The 20,154-nt window shown below is 32.6% G+C and overlaps 1 protein-coding gene across 3 annotated transcripts in view; it reads right to left on the bottom strand.

Moving 5' to 3' along the window:
* Positions 1 to 20,154, bottom strand: part of FARP1 (FERM, ARH/RhoGEF and pleckstrin domain protein 1) — a 308,923-nt gene that overhangs the window by 50,379 nt on the left and 238,390 nt on the right. For all 3 annotated transcript variants that reach the window (XM_031958582.1, XM_031958581.1, XM_023500517.2), the window contains exons 14-16: positions 5,628 to 5,815; positions 3,323 to 3,412; positions 935 to 1,068 (exon numbers count right to left, since the gene is read on the bottom strand). In XM_031958582.1, coding sequence (XP_031814442.1) covers positions 935 to 1,068; positions 3,323 to 3,412; positions 5,628 to 5,815 — 412 coding nt within the window. The remainder of the gene's footprint in view (positions 1 to 934; positions 1,069 to 3,322; positions 3,413 to 5,627; positions 5,816 to 20,154) is intronic.

The raw sequence follows: 20,154 nt of genomic DNA, 5'->3' as shown, positions 1-20,154 counted from the left end.
GATTCCAGGTTGACTCTATACACTGTAGCACCTACCTACTTTTAGGTACTTATACAATCTATCCCTCATGAATGGGGGAACTTTCATAGAGTCAAATAATGACTAATGTCAGTCATTTTCCAGAGTGACAGCCCCCTCCCCAACTGTTGTTTAGTCATTTCAGTTGTGTCTAACTCTCTGTGACCTCATTTGGGGTTTACTTGGCAAAGATACTGGATTGGTTTGCTATTTCCTTCTCCAGCTCATTTTACAGATGAGAAAACTGAGGCAAACAGGATTAAGGGACTTGCCCAGAGCCCAGCATATACCAAATGCCCTACCATTGCTATAGAAGTTACACTGTAAACAGATTCAGATGATCTACAATGGGGGAATCTATGTGCAGATTTAGTCTGAGAAATTTAAACACCTTGCTAAATCCAAAAAACATTTCTATAATGGAACTTTTGGTTTTCTAAATATAGAGTGCAACACAGTGTGTTTAGTCTACAATTTTCATTTCAACAGGCCAACGAGCATCAGATTAAACAGAATATAAAGATGTTGTGTTACATTAGTAGTCAAGAACATTTTACTGCTGTAGTCTGAGAGCAAAAAGCCTAAAACTGACTCATTGCTAGCTGTGATGATTTAAATCCTGCCAACAAAGCTGCATTCATCTAAGTCGTATCTAGCAAGACTGCTACATATCCCAAAACTAATTTTCTATTATAAAAATACATATGCACCCAAAACTATAAATATTAAACATAAATTTTGATATTTAACTGAAAAAAAAAACATGATTTTTTTTTTGAGAACTCAATCTTGTACCAAGTCAGATTCAATCATTTTACTCAGTTATGATTAAGTATTTCCAGTCAGCTAATTAGGGACATGATAAATAACTTCCCAGTTTGGTGAAAGAGAGATAAACAGACAAGGCTATTCTTACCAAAGGGCAAGTCTGTGCTCAATTTCCTTGAGAAAATTTGTATGAAATTTGTGCAAAGGTTCAAAGTTAGAGAAGATGAGACTTTTTAGTGTTTCAGGCATTGATTCATCTTTGCTCACTGCGCTCTGAAACCACTGGAAGGAAAGAAAAAGAACAAAATTGTGAATATAAAGATTAAAGAATGAATTTTTAACTAAAATAGAATTAAAACTAAAATCAAATGAAATTACAGGCTAACACCAGCAGTCTACTATGAGATTTTTAATAAAGGTATATATAAATGTATATTCCCCATATGGATGAACACAGTATTATAGGTAGCTACAGCTTCTTCACATAAGGAGATCAAAATACTATTTCTATTTTGTTAGCTCTTTTCTAGATTTAAGATAATTTGTCAAAACTGGAGCAAACCTCTAAACAGGAATCTCCTCAAACCAATCTATACCTGGCTACATCTGCTTCAAGCCACAATTTATGAAAGAGATACTTAGTTGCATGTACCCATCAATTGTATACTCTCCAATTTCTCACAAGGTTATTATTGTTGTTTAAGGAAAGCATTTTATAATCTTCAAAGTGATAAATATATTTAAGCATCTCAGAATGTTAGAAATTGAGATGTAATTTAGCAGTCATCCAGCCAAATTCATTAAATTTTTGGAAAAAGAATCCTTCCTTTTAGAAAAAGAATATATCCTTCAAGTGATCATATCTATTCTTTGCTTAAAGATCTCTAGTTGAGAAAACCCAGTCCATGTTGGGGCAGTGCCAATTATACAAAACTTTTCTTTCTATCAAACCTAAAGTATTACTTGCAATGTTAATCTTTCCATCTCCTCCTTTATCCAAATCATTGATATAAATGGTATCCCCAGCACAGGGCCAACTTAAAGCCCCAGAAAGCTCAAAACTTATATCAACTGGTTGATCTAAAACACCTTGATGTTTGTGTGGTATGTTTTATGTGGCATTTGATCTGCTTGTCATTGGTTAGAATATTTAAAGAAAATAATTTTTAACCCCAAATAAAGGAAAGCATTGGACTGGATGACGTCTAAGATCTAAGACTTTTAGACCTCTTTCCAACCTGATACAACTGTTAATGACTACTCTTTTGAGTTTAAGCATTCAACCAATTCTAAATTCTAAAACTGTATTATCACATACAGCAAGGATTCCTAACTCAGGACCTCTGAACTTTTTAATGACAGTATTTCAATAAAACTAGTTTTCTTTGTAAATATTGCATTTTATTTTATACATTTAAAAACCTTATTTGAGAAAAGTTCCATAGGATTTACTAGACTTGTCACAAAAATGTCTATGAAACAAAAAAAGGTTAAGAATACTCTTATGCAGAGCACATCTTTTTTACAAGAATAGCATACTCTACTTAATCTTTGCTAATAAAATCCAGTTAAACTATACCTAAATTATTTTCCTGATTCACCAGTTTAGAAAAAAATTAAGTAAAATCTGATTTTATCAAAGCCATGTTGAATCGTTGTGATTACCAATTCTTTTCCAGATATTCCATAGGCATTCTTATACTAATCTATGTTAGAACTTTGTTTGATTATAATTCCTTTAGTTCTGATATACCAATTTTTAAAAAATCATTAACTCCTGTGTCATGATTTGTGTCTTTAGGTTTATAAAAGGACAAATCCTACACTTTTGTTAAAAATGGCAGAATTCTAATTCAGCTAACCAAGAAACATAATGCTGCTCTGTACATATGAAATTACTTAGGTTATGAAGGATAGGCTAGTATTTCATGATAATGAATAAAAACTCAATAGTTCTTAAATAAACTCTACAGTACCCATAGTTCTTTTTCTAAAATCCTGAGACTAAAATAGGTATCTTTAAAATTTAAGGAAAAGAAATTTAAGCAAAGAAGGCCAGAATCTAACTAGAATAATAATGGGAACTTGGGGGGGAGGGGTAGATACTGCTGTCAGGATCTATTTTATTATCAAAGTTACAATGAGGCTTCCCATTCACCTCCAGGTCTCCCTCGAGTAAAAAGAAGTGACTACATTTTGACAACCAGCAAAATACAAAGTGTTCTGGATCAGTACACACCAGAAGTTAAATGTTTAATTCATATTTCCAACACTATAGAATTTAATTGCTTCTTTTGCATTTTTAAGCCACTATTACTAAAATTATTTTGCAGAGTACATTCCAGACTAAACACACTACAGATGTCTAATCAGTCTCCAAGGACCATATTCCTTTTCTCTGTATGCAAAGAGTCCTTCATTACATGCACAGAATTTAAGAAAAGCCAACTTATTTTTTAATGATATAGTGCAGACACAGGTAAAGTATCACTGAAGAAAAAGTGAAGGCCTAAGAAAATGTTAAAAGTAAACATACTGAAGTGATGACTTCAAGGTCCTTTAGATAAGTCCTTTCAGTGGTGGATACTTCTTTAGCAATGAAATATGCTTTGTCAGTTGGAAATCTCTGTAAAATGAAAAATACATAGGTAAAAGAAACTAGATCTTAAAATACAAATCTTAGAATGAAAATAGCTCTATTGATAAATCTAAGTCTATTATTTGTTTATCTGGGGTAGCTGGTACAAAGATTAAGTTCATATCTAGCTCCCTTTCTGAAAAGCTAGATCTAATTGGCAGATCAGAAATAGAAACTCATACCATTTTTCCTCATTTTTATTTTACAAATTTAATTTTTTATAGTTGAAAAATCTATTCTCTCTCACCCCCTCTTTGCCTCAAAAGTATAAAAGAAAAATAAAATCTTTGTAACAAAGACATAGATAAGGAAAAAAAAATTTAAGAAAGATATGTCGCAGTCTGTACTCAGAATCCATCACCTCTCTGTCAGAAGGTAGGTAGCATATTTCATTGAGAGTCTGCAATTGGGGTTAGACACTGCAATGATCAGAGTTTTTAAGTTTTTCATGTTGTTTGTCAACAATATTATTGTTATTGTTCACTTTGTATATGTGTACCCAGATTTCTCTGAAATTAAACATTTCATTATTTCTTATAGAACAACAGTATTCCACTATATTTATATGCTATAATTTGTTTAACCATTCTCTAATTGATGGGCATTTACTCCATGTCCAGTTTTTTTTTCTTCACAGAAAAACCTGCTAACGAGGTTGGCTTTTTTGTTTTTGCACATAGGCTTCCTTTTTCCTCTTTCTTTGATCTCTTTGGGATATAGGCTTAGTAGATGGAATCACTGGACAAAAGAATATGCACAGCTTAGTAAATCATTTCCCCTCATTATTAACATTATACAAATCAAAAAGAGTGTTGTGCCAAATAATAGAGAGAACTGTGAACTTGGAAAGGGAGATCAAAATTTGAATTCTAGCAATGACATTTACTAGGATTGTGGATAAGTATTTATTAGTTTCAGTTCTGTTATATATATTTTTTTAAAAAAGAGTAATAACATCTGCATTTTCCTATATTATAGTGGTCTGAGAAGGAAAGTACTTCATAAATCTTAAAGTGAGCTAATTTAAAAGAATTTTTTTTAACACATCTCCTAAATACAAAAGAGTTACTGAGGAATTTTATAGGTCCAAAAAATCCTCAGTTTATGCATGTGAATTTTTTTTTAAAAAGGCTAAGTTATCATGTGTTTTGTGGTTTGGAGGTGTGTTTTTTTAAATTTCTTCCATGTTAAAAAGAATTCATTAACATGATGTAGTTTGTCTAACAAGAGCCCTGTCTTACCTCCCTGAAAAGAATGAAGGCATCTGGGAACAAGAACTCAGAAGAATAAATGAAATCCTTCAAGTAATTAGTTTGCTTTGTAAAATATGTTCCTTTTCATGTTAGATCATTATTGAAAAAAAAACCTAAAAATGGAAGCAAAAGGCTAATTATTCAAGAAAAATATATGTTGGGGCTATGATATTGTCTAACTTTTTTCTCACATGCTTTTGCTCTATTTGTTTGATTATGTCTGTGTGTTTTTTAAAAGGCAGTACTCTAGTTTTATTGCTTAGATTTAACATTATTAGTTCAGTTTCTATGGGAATTTCTTCCTATGGGGAATAAACTAAGCCCTTTCAGAGTAAAAGTGAAAGATCTTTCTTATTTGTGGTTTGTTTATATCTCTTTATGATACTTAATATATAAAAGTTTAGGATATTAAACTTAACTGCCACTTATTGCTATTTATTCACATAATTAAGGTTTTTTTTTTTCAGGAAAAGTGCACAAAAATTCAATTAATTAGTAAGCAAAAATAACAATCATGTTTCCTTTTGAGGAAAGAACAAAAGCTACATAGCTATGTCTTTGCCGGGCCACCAGCAGGGTTTTAAGAGCTGGAATGTGGTAATTGGTGGTTAAGGACCTCACAATTTTTAAAAAAATAACTGCTAAGTATGAGTTAAACGGGAAAGTTGGCCAGCTGGTTATTCTTATCTGTTTTTTAATGATTCTTAGAGCAGACTAGAAGCTACTGTCTTTTTAAAAAACATAAGCTGTATGCTCCTTACTTCATCTTTCCTGCTCCCTCCCCCTCCTTAATACTCCCTTTTTGGGAAGGGAAGAAGCATTAAAATATTGCAGAGTCTAAGTAACTGAGATTATATTTCAATCACAGCTTTCTCGACCTCAGGACCACAAGCACACCACCTGGTTCAGGAAAAAACTTTACAAAATGGAAAATAAATTGAGCTGGATACCTTTCTCCTGACCTCTTCCTCATCATCTGTCCTTGTACAGGTCTGGTCATTGAGTAGTGGACTGACCAGTGGAGATGACTGCTTGGTATCAGGACTCAAGTTTGGAGACAAATTCATGTTAGCTGCAGTTGGTCCTCCCTGCGAGTTGATTGACAGTTCTGAGAGATGAGGACTACCAGTCAGGGAGCCTGTTTGGGGATGGGAGATTTTAAACAACAACACCACCAAAATATTTCCTACAAGGGCCTGATTCACTATTCTATAGTTTTATGACTAAGTAGTATTTGGGAAACTAAATTCTATTAGCCCCTTAATAAACTCTGAATTACAGCTGCCTTTACAACTAAAAATACCAGAATGAGAACAAATGTCACATAATTAAATTTACAATAATTTAAGATAATGTATAATCTCTCTGCTATCCCCACACTGTAACTATAAAAGTTTAAGATTATGATATATATAAAATAATATTCTGTTTTCTTGAGTACTATAATTACTCCTGAAAATTAATCCACAAAAATAGTGTATTTCACAAAGAGATGTGGGTAAATCATTAGGAAATAAACTATTCTAATAGAAATCTAAATTATTAATGCACTATTACATCATAGATAACACAAAAGGAAAGCAGCTAATGCTTCATTTCTACAAAGAAGGGAAGCAAGCTTAGAGTACCTGATGGTGTCACTCCATGCTTCTCTCACTGTTTGAGATAGAAACACTAGCATCACATTTACATGCAAAGCTCATCATTTTGTATGTGCAAAACTGGAGATCATGAGAAATTACCACAAATCCACTTTATGTGCAAAAAGTGACAGTCAATTCTCTGTACAGGGAGATACAGAATATTAAAAATTCTACACAAAAAAGTGTTCATGGTCTCTTAAAAGTCAGCCAGGTTACTGAATGTTTAAATGAAAAGCTTCTCTGAATATTCAATTTCCCTTTCTTTAATGTCTAATATGCCATAGCTTTAAAAGAAAAACTTAATTTAATCTGATTTCTCCTTTATAGTTTAAAACTGTCAAAAACGAAGATGGTGATTTCAATGACTAATATTTGGTCATCAAAGTAAAAGAATTTAAATTATGGAAGTGACAATGACAATAATTAAAAGCAAAGAAAATATAAAGACATATTTTGTAGATTGAATCGTCTGGCTTGCTGACTGTACAACATGTAACTAAAGCCCATTCCAACAGCACAACTACAACAGCAATAAGATGTGAGAAATATAATCAGTTTCAGGGAGCACTTAAACTTGATCAATCTTTGACCTTTCATCTCTTGCTTGAGATTGGTTAATATTTACTTCATGATTATTTAAAACAACTACAATAAAAACTAGGCTGAGGAGGGTTAGCTCAGGTGATTTCAGCACTTAGCACACAAAGGTAAAAAGTCATGGATGTGATCTTCATATTGGTTATATCACTTCACAAAGGAAAAACCAAAAATAAACTTTTCCCCAGCCTCAGCCAGCACCCCCTAATTAGCCCCAGACAGCTCTCTCACAAAGGCATCCTGTTCACCATCAGCAAGTGTATGAAAAGCCACCACTTCTGGAAAAACAGATGACAGTATATGTTCTATTGGTAATGATCTTTGTAGAGAAAGAACAGAAAAACAGTATTTTAAAAGGTAAATCAAAATGTTAACCACTTTTATAGCCACAGAGAACACACAAGAGACGATATGTTATTTAGTTAGTACCCAGTTTCACCACACATCACCATGCCCAGTAAAATTCCAGAGAAAGGCCAGAGCTTGCTTCACAAATGTCAATTTTATTGACACTAGTACATAACTGAATACAATGATTGCAAAAGTATTGAAACTCATCATGTAGAAATGGTGAAACCAATTTAAAAGGCAATTTTTAAAAGAAGTACTATACTACTCTTAATAAATCATATAAGAAAAAAACATTATTACTCTAGATCTGATTTACAAGAGAAATTCTGGTACTTCCTCTGCCTGGTATCAAAGATTACAAATGCTTTGAGCACTCATGAGTGACAATCTTGGGTATGACTTTTTTAATCAGACCATAATTACCCAGAACACACATAGGTTTGGATTCAGCCCTTACGTGGTCAATGGAAGAAGAGGTTCATATTCTGAGTAGCTGAGTTTTAAAGTATACCAGATAAAACAACAAGCAACTGTATAATGGATTTGTATTCATGACCATTCATTTTTTTTGTTCCCTGGTGTCTTGTGTCAGACAAGCACCAGCACAGTGATCACAGCAAGAAGACTAATTTGAATGGGGATTGGGCAAAAAGGAAAGCAATTGGTTGCCGGACCATGCCCAACTAACAAGCATGAAATACATAACCTCGTTTATTTGGAGGGGGAAAATAATGGTGACTAAATTCAAATACAACCACTACCACACCCACAGGAAGGAAAGAAACTATCCTTATAGAAGACTACTTGGGAAAGTTTCAACTAGAAATCTACTTGAGAAAAAAAAAGTTTGAACTAGAAAAAAGGAGCACAGCAGAGCAAAAGGACCAAGCTTATTGAAAAATATGTGATTGTAAGAAAAAGAAAATGCCATTTAAAAGAAACAGTCTGAATTAAGAAGAAATGCATTTGACTAGTTTAAAGATGGGCAATAATAGATGAAGGAAAATAAACTTCATTATAACCAGTATATTCATGACAGTATAGACAAATTCTGTATTTTCAATTGACAGAACCTACTACATTTCACATGTACAATATACAATTTTCCACTCTTTGTGATGTTGGTTAAGTATTGACAATCTAATTAGATTTAGCAATTTGTTTTGCCTCAGACTAATTTTAAATATTTATTAAATAAATATAAATATATATGTGTGAGGGTGCAGGAAGTTTAAAACTGATGGAAAGAATGACGTGGGAATTGTCACACCAATAAATTATGAAGTATTCTTGTCTGTAAGTCTTAACAATCCTAAGAATTGTAAATACTAAGAACAAAGCCTAAGGCTTCCTGAAGGCCATATTTAAACTCATATAAAGTTATTAAGAGGAACTGGTTTTGGAGTTAAGACCTGAGTTTAATCTTCACTCTATTTCCTATTAGCTATATTGACTTGGGCAAGTTATTTTTCATGGGTCTTAATTTCTTCTGCTGAAAAATGAGAGTCCTAGACTCGATTGCCACTGGTCCTTTCCATCTCTAGATGCATGATTCTATAATTACATAATGATAATATCTAACTCTTAAGGTTGGACAGTTAGCTTTAAAAGTGCCAATAGAATCTTAAGGCACATTCTCAACCTGTAAGAAGGTATATCTTGAAGCATTTTAGAAAGTTGATACTTGTATTCACCAAAGTGGTGGAAGGACAAAAAAAGGAAAAATCAAACAATAATCTGGAGGCTATTTACAATTCAGGCAAGCAGTAAAATATGCAGACAAAAGCAATGAATAATTCACTTACCAGGTGGGTAATTAACTAGAATTCTACTTTGATATAAAACCTTCTGACCAAATGACATTTGGAGTATACACAACTTAATTCTATACTCTTTGTGTATCCTCTGGAAATTGTAAAATAAAGTAACATCAAGATGTTTAAAGTTACTAAGTTACCTACACAATACACTGAATAATTTTGTCACTTATTTTTCTCCTCAGATAGTCTGTTCTGAAGCATAGTTTTGAATTAGCTTGTTAAGGGTCTCCTAAACAAAAGTCTTAAAAGTAAATGTGTAATTTTACCAGCTCCTTTAAAAGTAAGTAGTTAAATATTATAGCAAAAGGAGTAAGATAGATAAAAGATGAGGTTATTACAAATTAAATTACACACTGAGAGTTAGGGAGCTTTGGAAATGAATGGACATTTTTGTAGTTTCCAGAAGTTGAGCTACAATTTTTTGAAACTTTCAGATAGATATAAGGGTTAATAGCTTTCAAATTCTTCTCATTTTTCCCAATGATTTCTCTTGGGACATTACTTTTTTTTCCCTCCTCTTTAATGTGCCTCAAGAGATTGAGTGTTTAGCTGAAAGACATAACACTGTCTCCATGGAATGGAAGCCCTTTCACATATAAAACCTCAAGGGAAACATTTCTAATAATTGCTTTTAAAATTCCTTTTAAACATACATATTTATTCCCCTAATACAGAGAATCAAGGGACTCCAAAATATCACAGCAATTGTATTTACTGCAATTTCCAATTTATTATGCAGCACAACAGCCAGTTGGACTCCATTTTATTAATTTAAAACACACTCAATAATTCTGTTTTACTGGTAGCTCTAGGGAAAAGGAAATTTGCAGGGTCACATATTGGAGAAGCATGTCAGCATTTCCCCCCATAGCCTCTTAATCATGAGAACTACAATATATTTAGGATGAGAGTTTATGATTAACAACCCTCATTTGGCTTCTATATACACTATGACTTTGTTTTCTGGTTTGGAAGTGTGAGTTGTGCCCAAGCCAAACATTAAACAAGCAAATTTTATCTCTTTAGTGCTATAATTCAAAGGATTGGGTTATTTTTTTAAACAGGGAAAAATCAAAAATGTGAGACAGAATCTTGGGCAATTGTATTCTATTTTTCAAAGCCTGCAAGAGTCTTCTTAATGCTTAGTCACTGAGAAGATAGGAATGAATTAATTTGTATTTTTAAATTGATATAAGTACTGCCTCCATCAATATGTAACCTATTCACACATTTGCAGATGTTTACAATTCACCAAAAAAATAGAATGTTTTCTCAGTGTCTCTTTTGAAATATGTCAGAAATATTTTTAAAATTCTCTATGCCTTTTTCAGCACCTCAAATAAAGATGATTACATAATCAAAATCTGTTTAGCTGTTTTCAAAAAGCTACTTCTAAAACATTTTTGTCTTTCATATTTTCATCCTAAAACACCAGAGATCTTTATCTTTGAGTACTAACACATTATTCAAAGGCACATAGAAGAAACACATTAAAACCATTTCTCCCCCCTTTTTAAAAGGGATCTTTTGAGAGCTATAATAATTGCTTTCAAAAAGATTATAGTGAAATCTGTCTGTAGATTTAATCTGTCCCTGAAAATCACTTTTCTATGGAACTATTTCTAAATAGGGTTTTCTCAAGCAGGCTTTACTACAGTTTTAATATCTATATAAGGCCTTCCTTGAATGACTATGTCAAACAGAACTTATGAATGTTTTTTTTTAATTTAAACTATGAAGTTCTATGAAAAAAACTATTTTACAGGATTACCGGTTTATTAAAAATGTTGACCCCTTCCTGTTAGATATGTTGCAAGAACAATGAAGCTGTCTATCTATAAAACCCTTTGAGAAAAGTTTCACTAACAGCTAAATATTTAGCTCTTAATGAAACAATTCAGAAAAGCAACAGAAACAAATTTTGCAGGAAAATAAAGAGATACCATTAATGGAGAAATAGTTTTGGATAATTAATGCACTACCCTACTCTGATACATGAGGAAGACAGGAAAGGAAAACCTCCTTTATTTGAACATGGTGGTGGTAGTGGTAGTGGTGGTGGTAGTGGTGGGTGGTGGTAGTGGTGGTGGTGGTGGCAGGGTCATGAAATTAGGGAGAATAACACATCATACCAATGCAAAATATCTTGTACTTGGGACAAAGCTTCAGCCATCAGTGAGATAGAATAGTTAAACCATTGACAATTTTTACAGCAAAGATACCTGTTAGAACAAGTAAAAGCTTTCAGTTTAGATAACAAAAGATATTAATACCGTGCATACAGTGTTACATGAGTTTGGCTTGACATGCTTAAAGAGTCACCAAGCTCAGTGTTATTGGGAGAAGCCAGCAACCCTTCTGGTGGTACAAATCCATGCTTTATTGATATACTGCAATATTAGGCAGTGAAAAAGATGAAATCAGACAGTGTTTGCTGCAGCTCGTCTACATTTAGGGTTAACTTACTGAGCTTTAGATCAAATCTAAAGGTCATTCTTATGCTTCCCCTTTCCTTTCCCTCTCTCTACCCCCCCAAAAAAATTTATGAGAAATAAAATAGAGTGTAAAATGTCCTGTCTCACACTTAAATATCAGGAACTCACATAGTTAAAAATGTGAGATCTGATCCTTTGTCTAACTAATCCCTTCTGTAAACAGCTGCCACAGATACTGTCGGTTTCAGCAAGATATCTTCCCACAACTACAGTGGTCCTGCTTGCTTCAAAATAAATCTTCAATTATGCAAATTTTAAAAAATCACAAGGTGTAAGAAAATTAAATATAAAAAGATACCCTCCAAATGGCAGCAGAAGCTAGATTTCTTTTTGTTTTACCCACCTCTAAGGAAATATGGTTCAGAGCAGTAACACAGAGTTTTGGGGATACCATGATCATTATTTGAAGTGAACAGGGTCACTGTATGTGGGGAAAACAGGTATTCCAAGTACAAATAAGTATTCTGCAGTTAAAAAAAAAAAAGACATCAGACAGCGCTCCAAACAATGCAAGAAACAGAAGGCACACCATGCTTTGAAGATAAAGACAAAACATTGAAAAGATTTTCTCCCAGAGAGGTACATGCTGACAAAACAGTGCATACAATGGAACAACAAAATAAAAATGCTTTTTCTTAAATTTCATTAAACAAATGACAAAAATGAGAATGAAGTCCCCAGCATTTTCTATTTAAAAATTAATTTGGTTTGTTAGAGATTTTTATTAAAAATATATTCTCTATACTGCCTTATATATACAAACAAAATTTAAAAACACAGAAAGGATTAATAATATACAGCCAAGCTTATGAAATTTGGTTAGTTTTCCCAAGTCAATTTCTCAGGAGGAAGAAGTGAGGGGAAAGGGGATTTATTAGGCTATCAGCCATTTTAAGTGCTTACGGAGAAAGCAACAAATTTGAGCTCTGAACTATGGAAGACCTACCTTTGATTTCACCACATATTATCACAGGCAGAATGACAACTGCTTTCTTCTCACCAAGGAAATTTGAAACACATGAAAAGGAACTGTTAACCCACTTTATTGGACCAGAAAACTCTTATTCAGTGATTGTGAGCTCATGGGTTATCACTATGCCACTTTTCAGTCTATTAAAAATGTTCACGTGGACTATTTATGCCTGACACCTTTGGAAGAACCTTCTGAGCTCCTATTGGTCTGATCAACCACACACCATACTTTGACCCCAACATAGTGATGTCATTTAAGTCCCCTTTGAGAATGGACAATAACCAATTCACACTCTATCAAAGACATTTTGCTTTTTCCTGCTTTAAAACTTACTGAAAAAAAATCAATTCACAGTGAAACAAAACCAGAATTTTAAACAGACTCAGATTTATCCCCATCACTGTTTCTTACATAAAAGCTATAGAAGTTGTAAGGGTTTTTTCTTTTTAAATTTCTCTTCCCTATCTGTTATATGTTCAATTAAAGTGACTAAGTTGACCTCCTTAACATTCTGAAGAGATCACACCTAGCATAGGGGAGTTACTACCCTTGTAACACAGCAACATCAATTTGGCTACTTCATGGAGGTCACTTCCCAAATATACCAACTTATCAATACCCATTTTTTCTTCTGTGGTCCATGCTCTTAATCCTCAAAAATTTGTAATATAACGTTGTGATTCCAAAACATATTTCAAAGTTATTTTCCAAAGAATTCTCTTAATATTCACAGGATGAAGTGAGTTAACTTGGAACATACTTTCGGGAATAAAATTGTATAAGATGCCTTCCCCATTCAGAATTTCCAACAAAATTTCAGCAAAATGAAGAAATCCTGAAGCTTATTATAGGACTAGTACCTCAAACTTGGGTTAAGTCATACTTAAATTACCACAAATGGAGGAGACTCTACCTTGTTTTTAAAGATTTTTAAGAAAAAAAAGTCACTGAAATTCCCTGGGATGTTTGATAATTTTTATTGTTGGCTATTTTTCATATGGTGAACTTTGTGCTAAAGCTAAAATACATTTTCTTTTAGGTCCTTAGTAGAGCAAGAAATATGCTGATCAACTTTTGATGCAAGACTATTTTTGAAACCTGTAAATTTCTTCCCTAATCTTATAAATGTAATAATAGATATAATTTATATTTTTCTACAGAACAGCTCCTTAGAAATATGCCTTTTTCAGAGTGGTACATTTTTATCCTATATCAGATTGCTTGAAATCTTGGGGAGAAGGGAAGTGAAAGAAAGAGGGAGAAAAATTTAGAACTCAAAAATCTTACAAAAATGAATGCTGAAAGCTATCTTTACACATATTTGGAAAAATAAAATATTATCAAAATTTTTTTAAAAAGAAATATGCCTTTTTCATTGGTATAAGGAGCGGAAATGTTCTCACTTACTAGACATTTTTAAAAATTATTTAGGAATTCGATGGGTTTGGGCAGCTAGGTGGAGCAGTGGATAGAGCACCAGCCCTGAAGTCAGGAGGACCTGATTTCAAATCTGGACTCAAGACACATACTTCCCTAGCTGTGTGATCCTGTGCAAGTCACTTAACCCTAATTGCCTCAGGGGAAAAAAGTTTGATGGGCCCTTGGCAATAGCTTCTGGAAGAATATAAGCAGCAAATATAAATGTATGAAAAGTGACCACAATATACTCGTATATAAATCTGTCCTTAAGTACTTTAAATATCAAATCGTTGAAGACATACATTCCTAATGAGAAATAAAGAGTATATTGTCTGATTTTTTAAAAAAAGAAACCTTGAAGCAGTATCAAGCACTTATTCAAGGAACCAATTGGAACCCAGGACTAAAGTACCTCTAATCTAATTGTTTTCTATAACAGGTGAACTTTTTATTTCATTCTTAACATCAAGAACCACCAGTATAACTTTCCTCCCTGGTTCAGTAAAGTAGAAATGGGAAAATAAATAGGAGAGACAAAAATTAAAATAATTATAGTCTGAGTATGTGAGTACTTATTTAATTCTACCAGCCAAATATCCCAGAGTAGTAAGAAGTATGATTTAATGATGATATTTGGCCTAGATTAGTGGGAAGTATGATTTGATGATGAGATTTGGCTTGTTTTAGGTAATATTCCATCTAGATTATCCTTTTATTTTATTCATTTTTCTGTGCAATTGTGCAATTGCAATTGTGCAAATCACAAGTTAATTTTGCATTGCCAACATTCCTCTGTGTCCCTTTGCCAGAAAAAAATAATCAAAGAAACTTGTATTTCTTTTTTTAAAAAGTTCAAATTTCTTTATTAGGGGATATATTAATACTGACCTAAAAAAAAATCAAACCACCTATGTCAATCTTAAATATAGGCCAATGTCAAGAAAAATATTTAAGTGCTCACTCTGAGTATTACATTTCACTCAATTTAACAGAAGCACATGGAATCAAACCAAGGAGAAAATACACTGCCAGCGTATGCTTTAATGCTGCCAGGGTAAACTACTCTAATCTCCAAGTGTACCTAATAGCATATTCAGGAGTAATTCTCCTTTTGTGCATGGCTAACTTAACTCAATGGAATACCATTAGGAAACAATATTTTCAGAGAACTCTTTTGTAATGTACAAACCTACAAGCTTCATATTAAATTAGTGGGAAGTACACAAATGTACAGTTTATCCACTGTATGACATATAGTTTACTAGTAAGAGAAATGGGGACTTCAAGAACATAATCTATTTGAATTGTACTCTGTGACTGATTTACTTCCATATACAGATTACATGACTAAATATATTCACATTTTTTAAATCAATACAACTGATCAGGAATAAAAACAGACTTGTGCTATTAGATAATAAAAAAAGCTATATAAAGTTAAGGGAAAACACTAGAGTTGCTGTCAGAGGATAGGAGTTCAAATTTCAGCTGTAACTAGCTGACTGATCTCAGACAAGGCATTGAATTTCTTTAGGCCTCAGTTTCCCCACGTCTAAAATGAGGAAATGGGGAGATATAGAAAACCTGGAAACTCTCTTTTAGCTCTAAATCTATAATAATGATAAAAATGTATCTGCATAAATCATATTTGTAAAGAATAACTCAAAGTTCATTACTATTAGACAAATGACAGGAAAAATTTGAAAGAGAGTGAGAAAATCCTTTTCTTTGGAAAAGTATCCCTCTTGGGGGAAATCCAAGAATTCTTAAGAGTGATATCACTGACTTAAATATTGAAGTATAAGCACAAAACAGTTTTTAGGACAGAAAACATAAATTAAATTCAGCTTGCAAACACTGAAAGAAAAGGGAAGAATTTATTTAATCCAAAACTGAATCTATACAATCGCACAATAATCTGCCAAAAGGTAAAAAAAAAAAAAAAAAAAAAAACAACAACAACAAAAAAAAACAACTTTAAGTTGTTTGGCCCCACAAAAAATACTCTGATTTTTCACTAAACCACCAGACTGTTTCAGTATCATACAGACACAACCTCAGTACCATATATCATCACTTTCAGTACAAGCTGACATAAGGAGTAAGGAGTAAACCTTGAAGTAATTCTGAATTCCCTATTAAAATATTCACAAGTAATATTTTACTTGCAGTCTTCTAAGACTAATTCTTAAGAGAAACTACTATTGAATTAAAATATTAGTAAATTATGAGTTACAGGTCAAAACTTTTAGAAAAATTGTATCTGGCAGAAAATTAGGACTACTACTAAATTTGTCAGTGGGGAAATTCTCAATCATGTTAAAATACACAATAATTTCGTAGGGAAAACATTCTACCAAGTAGTTATTTTAAAAACACAAACACAACCAGTAATATAGACCTGGAAGTATATAAAAATGGTGTTCTCTACAAATATGCAAATGTTGGCTGAAGCTAGGAAATGAAAATTGGATTTCTGTGTGCTTTGTGGAAAGAAAAAGCATATCACATGTTGCTTCTCCTACAATTGCTCTGTCTTTACTCTTATTCTCTATGAATATAATATGTTGGATATGAAGCCATTCTTGAGAGGAATATTTGAATGATTCTTATTTTAAATGGCAGAGGTAATTTATCACAGCTCAATGGCTTAGAGTCCTGGCAAATCGCCAAATTCCCATCGAATATCTAGGAAAGAATCTGGCCCACAGACTGCCTTTAATTAAATGTCTAATCACACAACTTCAATAGCATACAGATGATTGTCAAAGAGGGTTGGAATTGCTCACTTCCAGGTTATGGAACTCATTAAGTACATTTCTTCACACTGAAAGAATTTCTTAAGGCTTGATTCGAGGGAAAAAAACTAAACAACAAAAACATTTTGCAGTCTGAATATCTTTGCAATATTATCCAACAAAAGAAAAGGAAAATTTTAATTATTAAGCAAGTGGTAAAACTACTCAAGCCTTCTATATTAAAATATATTTATATGTTTAAACCTTAAAAACATTAACTCCTAGGGCAACTGTGATATATTGGTCATTCAAAGGGTTATTTTGACCACAGAGTAACAGGCTATAAAGATCATAGCTTACACATAGCCTTAAAGAAAGTGTGCTACAGTTAGTCCATCTGACAAGAACCACTGTTTGGCATCTGAGTATATTCTTAATATCATTTTACCTTACTGCAGAACTTACTTTATACACATGTGTGCTTATATTCCACACAATCGGATTCTGTAGGATGAAGTGAAATGTGTTTAGACAATGGAAAGTTTTGGGGTGGGGGGAGGCAGGAAGAGTCCAAAGGATGTACTGACAGAGTCCTATGTTATGTATCATTTGTAATATAAAAAGTAGGGCAATTATTTGTTTAACTGGGCTATAAAAGTGTTTGGAGTAATTCTCTAATTAGTGCTTAAAAGCATTTATATTATGATTTAATGTAAGACAGGATTCCTTCTACATATAATAGTATCCACTATGTTTTTGACTTCTGAGAACTAACTGTTGTGCCTTTAAAAACTTTATGCCTAGGAATCTATTAACTGAAAAGTAATGATACCAACATTACTCCTTTCATAAACAGTAAAGAAGTAGGAGTAGATAACCTCCACAGATGTCATCCTCTGGTGTCTTATCTTGTAGTACAGGCAACCTGGGATTTCCAGATGCTACACATGTGCCATGACAGATTTGGAAAGGCTCCAAGTACAGACCAGGTGATGATCCGTATGTCCCCAAACCTAAGGCTCAACTCAGCTACACTGAGGCAGCTTAATACTTTATTGATCACCAGGTGATCACAATTTCAGCCATGACAATTAGTTTCCACCTTTGTCACTATAGAGAGCATTCACATCAAATAAATCACAAGCACTTAAAGTCCTGAAGTTTATAGAGTAAAAGCACCTATCTTGGTTATCACACAATAGAAAGAAGAAAATTGTTTAAATGCCACTGAAAAGGTAGACAGTTTTGTCTTCACAGATGTGAGCTATGCTAGAACTAAGCACTTCTTTTCTAAAATACTTCTTATCAAGCTACTTCTGAGAAAAGGAAAACTGGATGCCATTTGCCTTTGAAAATTCATCTCTGGCATTTATATACTGTACAAGATATTTTAGTTAATTTGACAACTTATTTTAGAAAGATATTGTGTAAGTATCAACTGAAGAAAAGAACTGAGGATATAGGTATGAACAATGGAGCCTAAAGACAGAGAATCCACAGGTTGCTACATCTGGATTCATTTAATCACTTGAATGCAGTTAAGAGCATTCATTTGACCTCAATCTCTAAGTAAAAAAACAATGGCATCTGCAAGAAAACTTTCACTTTAACAAGATCTAACAGCCTTACCTCTAAATAATCACAATAAAAGAATGAGATATTCTTACCTTTATCAGTCAACTATATGGAAATTCTATATGATTATTACCAGTCTCCAAACCATTCAGATATAATATTCATCCATAAGAAAACACTCCAAATTGAAATATTTAGATAAATTAAAAAGAAAAAACTCATTTCTATAAAGTACCATATACATATAAATATATATGTATAAATAAAATGCAAAGAGCCTAGTTTGGAAGTTAAGACAGTTGAATTTCTAATTCTGGTTCTGTCCTCAATTAGTCACTTGCATCTAGGCAAGTCACTTATGTTTTCTAGGCATCATTTTTCTTATCTGTTTAATAGGAAAGTTGAATTAGGTGACCACTAAAGATACTCTCAAATCTAAAATTCAGAAACTCTATGAAATATTTGTTAAATCTATAAAAATAAAAAATCCCTAAGTATGCCAATAGAACAAACATCTCTCAAACTCATCAAGAATGAAGTTAAATGTTACATCACCTTCTGACTCAATAGGAAAACAGAAGTTTTCCAGAACCACCAAAAATTAGTCTGTATTAAAACTGATTAAGTTTTAAGAATATTTAAAATAGACTAAAATAGAACATCCATGTGGGCAGATAATTATTTATGGTTCACTTATGGTCAACCATTATTTTTACTGAGCTTATATTACTGCCAAATTCTACTTAAGTTAGCCAAATATATTCAACTCTTCCTATAATATAACGTCACAAAATGATTACAGTAAGGCCACTGGCAGGCATTTCACAGTTGCAACCCAGTTCAACATTTTGGTGGTTAATTAATAGCTACAAAATGTGTTTCATGATTCACATTAGTACTAAATGTAGCAAGAGTAAAATAAAAGGCATGAGAACATTACTGTGCTATGTCTCCAACTCCTACATGTATGTGAACCAAAGAACTTAAAGGTCTAGCATTTTGCACTGAAAAGAAAGAAATGGAAATCTGACTAAAAATAGACTTTTTGAAGGAAAGACAAGACTCTTCACTCTATATATTAAAACATTAATTCAGAAAAAAGGCAACAACATAAAGGGGGCAACTTTAAAATAAATTAACCATTATCAACTATAAGTTCGTGTCTATGTACATTATTTTATGGTCAGAAAAAGACCCAAGTTATTTTTAGCAAAAATGGGAACATACAAAGTGTAATTAAAAAAACAAAGCAAAACAAAACAGAGGTAACTGTGCAGGAAAATATTGTCCTGTGTTATACCCTGTTCAGAGATAATCTAATCTATTGGTCAACATTTAACACAAGTCAATAATTTTTTCTTTCACATAGAGATTATGAGGACCAGAGTTTTCCAAGATTACTAGTTTCTTCCACTAACTACCTAGAAACTAACCCTTTTTAATTAAATTATAGTTAATGGACAATATGATGATTTTTAATTTAGACAAGCCCTGGAGAGAAACCCAGTCAAATAAATTCTTCCCAGCAAAATGTGTATTATTTTTGACTGATGTTTCACCAAGATTTGATTATAAATAACAAATAACTTATATTTAGCGTAAAATTAAGTTTCATCCCTACCCCTTTTTATGAGGCACTAAAAAGTGGATCTCCTCTTAAGGAGTCAAGTAAAGCCAGTTTTGCCTTCCTGTAATTTATACTAGCCCAAGCACTCAATTAATCAACATGACAATCTACTTAAAATGACAGCATCTACATGAATATTTTCTGCATAACACAACTCACTTACAAGTTATATTAAATTGATTATGGATTTCCTTTTGCTAGCTACATCAAAAAAAAAAAGCAGTAATAGGTGTATTGTG

The sequence above is a fragment of the Sarcophilus harrisii genome, chromosome 3 (genome assembly GCF_902635505.1).
Source record: "Sarcophilus harrisii chromosome 3, mSarHar1.11, whole genome shotgun sequence".
Lineage (NCBI taxonomy): Eukaryota > Metazoa > Chordata > Mammalia > Dasyuromorphia > Dasyuridae > Sarcophilus > Sarcophilus harrisii.
This window is presented reverse-complemented; position numbering and strand designations above follow the sequence as displayed.